We start from the raw sequence: 6,240 nt of genomic DNA, 5'->3' as shown, positions 1-6,240 counted from the left end.
GCATATTTGAATGGGATGAATGTATCATCCGCCAGACTGATGATATATACAAAATAGTAATGCCACGCAGTATGTAGCGTGTTATGAAAGTATAATATCAATTAAACTTATTTCAAAAATGAACTTAGAAGGATGGGATCAAATTTATTATTACCGCCTGCCCATGAGCGAGGCATATAATAGTACCCAACATGTGGTGATTCACGGAGCAGAAAATTATGAAAACGACTATATTCTTCATCAATGCAAATGATATTTATCACACGATTGTACAGTAATCTATTAGCACAAAATGATAGCCCAATAAGGATGTTAGCGGCGTCAGTTATTCAAATCCTCCAGCTGTTCGGTACATATAGGAATGGATCTCCCAACATATTCTCATTCGTTGATTATATGTTGATTCCGCTCGAAAACAAACATTTGGTACAATATCTGCTTATACACGTATTGAAATCAATCCGTTCACATTTCAAAGCATAAATTATTGTTAAATAGACGTTTTGAAGACAATAGAGCAGCTTTTACATCACTTCGTATACTCGCACATGTTCGCATATGTCCCATTTGATGACTAAGATTCATTCATTCATGAGGCTTTCTCACGTGATTTAGATGCGTAGGATTATGCACGTATTGTGAACTTTCCAATCTGATGCATAAATTCATGACATATCATTTTCAAAGGCCTTATATGTCAACGAGCGTGGACAAAGAATCCGAATAGAAAAACTTCTATTTCACGAGATCCCACCCTCGCGGATATGATGTGGCTCGGCGCTACTCAATAGAAATGACTGAATCAATCAGAAAATCATTATACACCTTGTTGGGACCTAAAATAAACACGATATACACCAAAAATATTACTGAGCAACGCATGGGCCGTGACAAGACTGCTTGTAAAATCACATCAGTCTAGCCTGCGAGAGCCTACATCATACTATATTGAAGTGGGTCTATTGCGCAAAGTATGTAGCGTCAGCACATTGTATTGAGCTTGCTTTCGCTGTGCGATAGCGTTTATCGTATCAGGCAGAATTATTTTGTTGAGCTTACTGATTCATGATTCAGTCTTTAATGTATCAGACAGAGATACAATTCAGTATAACAAGCCATTCGCTGCGAACACGAGTCTATACTCTCGAGTGGAGCCGACTTTCAAGACAGTACGAACATCATTTCGGGTTAAGTACTATGTGGATCCGGAATTAATCCGAAAACAATCAGGGTAGACAATTAAGACAATTATATCTGCAAATACACCCTACGATTGCGCCAGCTATACCGAAGCAGCCCTGTATAGAATTGAGAAGCCAAACAATGCATAAAATACTAAAAGTGCGCTACATACATGCTCCGAACAGAATATATTATTCAATAGAGATGTGATTCGATGCTGCAGGCGTGTACCACTTTTGTATATTTAAATTATATGCAGCATTATGCGCGTGTCAATTGTCCTATATATATTTGAGTGAGAATATTCATCTTATTTTACTGTCATAATCGTGCCATATAGGACTTGGACGATCATATCTCAGAATAAGCCCGAAGCAACCGATCGTGAAGGAATGGTTGTAACCGCATGAGTCCCTTAGGTGATACTACGCGGTGTACCGGCATAGGCTCATATGTGCCCGGCACCATCTTCCCTTCTGCCACGCGTACACTACCTAATATATCTTCGTGTTCGGCAATCCTGAAAGGTAGCAAGAGTTTATGGATTAAATATAATTATGTGTCAAAAACATGTACGAACGACAGGCTGCCGTTTACACACAACACACTGTCAATGATTGCCAGGACAAGGTTACCCGAACGTAAGACAGGCAATATGCGCTTGAACCCCCATTAAAAACATTGGTACGTACCTATTCTGATAGGGTGGATTCCTAGGATCATTCACGTGCATCCAACCTACGTCAATCATCTGGGCAAGGTACTTGTGGTCCTCGTCATCCACTATATTATCGCCGACTACTTTCTGAAAGAATCTGATAAATTCTTTGTTATCTTCAAAGTTGGCAGGTGTTACACTGCACCCTCGTTTCAACCATCCTATAACGGCGGGACCTACATCAAACAGGGATGCCTTGGTGTGTCAAGATGCTTGTTCCACAAATATGTCAACTAAAAACCACATTGTCCTTTAAGATATGTATATTTGAAGCTAAAGTTTACACAACAAAGGGAATGGACTTTCCCTCGATAGTGACTCATGGTTAGCTGAAAGTGTTACTATATAAGCATTACAAAACAGCTCTCAAAGGTATGCGGCTGTCACAACAATGTCTAAGCGGCGCCGATGTGATTTCTAAGAGCGCGTACCGAGCAACCATCTATTGAAACAGCTAATAGATATTTTTATACCATGGCCCCTAGTAATATCGCCTCTAGGAACTCAGCCAACCATATGATACTTCCCATCTTTCACGAGAGCTTCATAAAGGTGCCCATTTTACAGATTTATAAAAAACAACTACCAACAAGAAAGTCCCTATGTGCCAGGTACTAATGATCGTTGCGGGACACAAAAGGTCCCAGACAAGCGTGTAGACCCAGTACTCGCGATTGACGCTTGTCACGAGAGTTGCTCACAACTGTCCATGCAATACTGATGATCGACGCTAAACACCAACATCTCACAAAAGCGCCATGTCCTGCACTAGTGAATACGGTAATGCAAGTATGATCCTCGAGTTTTTTAGTTATGCTGGACGCATAGTCCCCCATCAAATTGCCATACACATAGTGGTTGTGGTCAATTACGAAAGTGTCAGGTAAAAGAGCGTTTCATATGAGTGAATAGTACTAAACACACACAACTCTCACACGCGTCTATGCCCTAGGCCAGTAATTCATGCCAGACACGAAAGTCTGATACAAGTGCCCGTGCCCCTTACCAGTGAATGAACCCGAACACGCGTCTCAGATGTATGCCCAGCCAACTAACGAGAGGAGAGTACCACAGACAAAGAGTCCCACACAGGTGGACATACTCTATGAGAAACCCTCACACGATGTAGTAGTGGAGAACCAGAACATTATACAACTGTGACAAGTTGACAAAAGACACACTCGTAGTAATTGAATAGTGCTGACCGTGAGAGAACCCACATGTACCAGTACAAGACAATACAAGTGAATGACTTTAGACACACTACAACCAAAATATGCAGGTATGCCAATAATTACACACGCACCTCGGGCCAGCGTGTCGTCTTCCAGGTAAGAAAGTACCACTTCCCCACTATCGCGTTCGTGTATAAAAGCTCGGCTTTCTACCGTGTTCCCATCTTTCACGGGAGTGGTCTTCGTGACCATGCACCTGACTATGCACAGCAATCAACACAACAGACATGATTGAAAGCAAATTCATTTGGAGTCCAGACGATACATGTACAAGTGTATTTCGTATAGCGAAGGACGCCTAATTTATTAAGAATGCCATGGAGGCCTATTTACTGAGTTCTACAAAGAGGGTCACTCCACATAAGTATTAAACCGGAATATGTGTAATTATGAGCGAAGAATGCGAAGCATAGAGAATGCACTCGCTCTAGATCCAGCCTCGTAACACGTGATATGAGCAAATAATTATCAGACGCATGACTGATTATGTCTGAATATTTTAGATCCATACATCTGGTGCCCGAATTTCGCACCATACATACATAATTGGGTGGATCACGTGCTGCGATAGAGGTGCGATAGATAGAAAGATAGAAAAACAGGAAATCTACTATTTACTATGATACGTTGGGAACCATGCGGTTGCCAATACAGCCAGGGGATAAGCAACGATGCAGTCACGCGAGCCACATGTCCGCACATCGTTACATATAGACAACTGTACGAGTTGCTAAGTGCTAGAGAAACACCATGGGACAATATCTACATATCTAAGTATCATTACAAATGTTCAAATTTGTGAGATATTACATGCGAGAGGAAGACCACGGGACAATATCCACATATTCAAGTATCACATGTTTAAATGTGTAAGATATTACGTGCGAGTGAAAGACCACGGGACAATATCCACATGCCCAAGTCTCACTACATATGTTCAAATGTGTTAAGATATTATATGCAAGAGAAGGACTGAAGAAGAGTGTCCGTGTGGCTCCGAGTATGAGTATCGCTATACGCGTACAAGTGTATAAGAATGTAGCGATGTGCACGTGTCCAGGTATAATTAGTATCTTCTCAGTGTACAAGAAAATAAGTGCAAGAGAAAGATTACGGGAAGTGTCGTTTCTGACGAGGAGCTGAGAGCTCGCCCGTGCGTACAATCAAGCCATTGCGTGGGCCAATAGCCAGCGCAAAAGAACCCCCGAGTACTAAATTTGCGCTCCACACTGTGTGCACCATGCACATACAATTGCGATGTCTTGCAAACATCTTTGAGCCCTGACTGAGTTCGCAACTATTGTAGTTGATCTAGTATCTGATGGCATATATGCACAGGGCCATTCATTCTACTATGAACATATGCCCCCTTTGCAATGTTCAGCGGTGTACATATGTTGGCGACAGAGTAGAAGTTGCGGCATCAAATATTAACAACGGAATAGAGTTACCCACTCAGCCCACTTATTCTTGTACTAGTGAATGACATATTTCTAGATGTAACATGTGAATTGTATTGACTACGGCATACTAGAGCGTTAAGGCGATCCGATTTAACCCCAAGTTCAACAATCAATGGCAAAGAAATAATTTTCCTCAACATCTCGCACAACGAACGCACACGCCCAGATCGGTGCTATCACTCCCAGTAGGGACCAAACACGGTCTAAAAGCTCATCATAATGCTATCGATGAACAGGGTTGCCTGCAAACCAATTATCGCACAATTCCTAAATTATCAAAACACATAGTTGCATATAAGTACATTTCGCTAGAGAGTAAACACATACCCGACTAACAACGAGTCTATACTTAGACTAGATGGCACACGCTCGTTGAGCAGGCTCCATTCTATTAAGCAACACATTCTCCTTTAGTAAGATCTATACTATCAAGTAACGCTTATGCAGGATTCCAATAACACATACCTGCACAACGGGCTGCTACTGGCTTTGCCTGATTGCACACGGGTGACAGTCTTTGAGCAGTCGACCACAAGGTTGTGAACGTACCAAAAGACCTGTAAGTAGACATGGTAGTAGATCGTTACACCCTCGATTCTTGACTTTGATATTTATTTGTGAATGTACGTATGCAATGTGATCACTCTAAGAGGCATATGCCGCAAGTATATGACCAGACACGAGGCCCTGAGGGGGGAAAGTGGAAGAACCGACGGTATTTTCAATCGCTAGTTATTTTCTATATAAAAAAACAAATAAAAAATACAGGTATGTAATCTTTTCGATCAGAGGAGAGTCTCTCGCTTTCTCTCTCTCTCTCTCTCTCTCTCTCTCTCTCTCTGTCTCTCACTCAAATAAATAAATAAATAAAGACAGAAATGCATTCACGGGTATGTATATCAATGGCCATTTGCTATATAAATAATTACAAAGTTTCCAAGCACTAGTATTTTTAGTTGTTGGAACAAGAAAAGGATAGCTACAATACATCTATCGTGTGACCGCGGTGCGACTTTGAAAACATAAATGGACAATCAATTTAGGGGTATGGCATCCATATATTGTATGTGACTACCCATGGAGGTGTGTAGGTGAAATTTATATCGACTCAAATATATTTGTATGATACACACGCGCCAAATATTGGATTGTATTGATTTTCAGATCAACATATCGTTGTGAAGAGCTCTGGAGGACTAAATATCCACCATTAATAAATATGATATGATCACAGGTTGTATGAGGGGTCTCCTATGCTCAACTACCTTTTTGGGTGACATATTACAATATATATATACAAAATAATGAATTATATATCGTGATATACTGAGTCTTGTACATATTTAACTTATCTATATACCAAAGAGCACCTATCGTCTGAATAACGGAAAGTTAAGTGCATATTTTTAACAGGTGAATTTCAATGTTCGGTATATGTTTACTTGTCATATGTTTTATATAGTGTAGTTAACGTGCGCGTATGTATGTATGCTTGTATGTGTGTAGAAACGATTGCATACATATACGGTCAAATGTATGTGTATCTTTTTGTGTTTGTGCATGTGTATGCATATATATATTGTGTGTATGTATATATACTTCGTTCTGTGTCTATGTCTGCGTCTATATTTATATTTGTATA

The 6,240-nt window shown here is 40.5% G+C and overlaps 1 protein-coding gene across 1 annotated transcript; it reads right to left on the bottom strand.

The window, feature by feature from the left end:
* Positions 1 to 1,402: 1,402 nt before the first annotated feature.
* On the bottom strand, positions 1,403 to 5,301 carry SARC_00335 (hypothetical protein). Its single transcript, XM_014305997.1, has 4 exons — positions 5,064 to 5,301; positions 3,207 to 3,335; positions 1,875 to 2,076; positions 1,403 to 1,702 (listed from the first exon to the last, which is right to left on the bottom strand). Exons 1-4 carry the CDS (start codon positions 5,167 to 5,169, stop codon positions 1,534 to 1,536), a joined length of 606 nt encoding a protein of 201 aa, XP_014161472.1. The 5' UTR covers positions 5,170 to 5,301; the 3' UTR covers positions 1,403 to 1,533.
* Positions 5,302 to 6,240: the final 939 nt, after the last annotated feature.

This window comes from Sphaeroforma arctica (assembly GCF_001186125.1).
Source record: "Sphaeroforma arctica JP610 unplaced genomic scaffold supercont1.9, whole genome shotgun sequence".
Taxonomy (NCBI): Eukaryota; class Ichthyosporea; order Ichthyophonida; genus Sphaeroforma; species Sphaeroforma arctica.
Note: the sequence above shows the minus strand (reverse complement) of the source record. Positions and strands in the feature narration are given on the sequence as shown.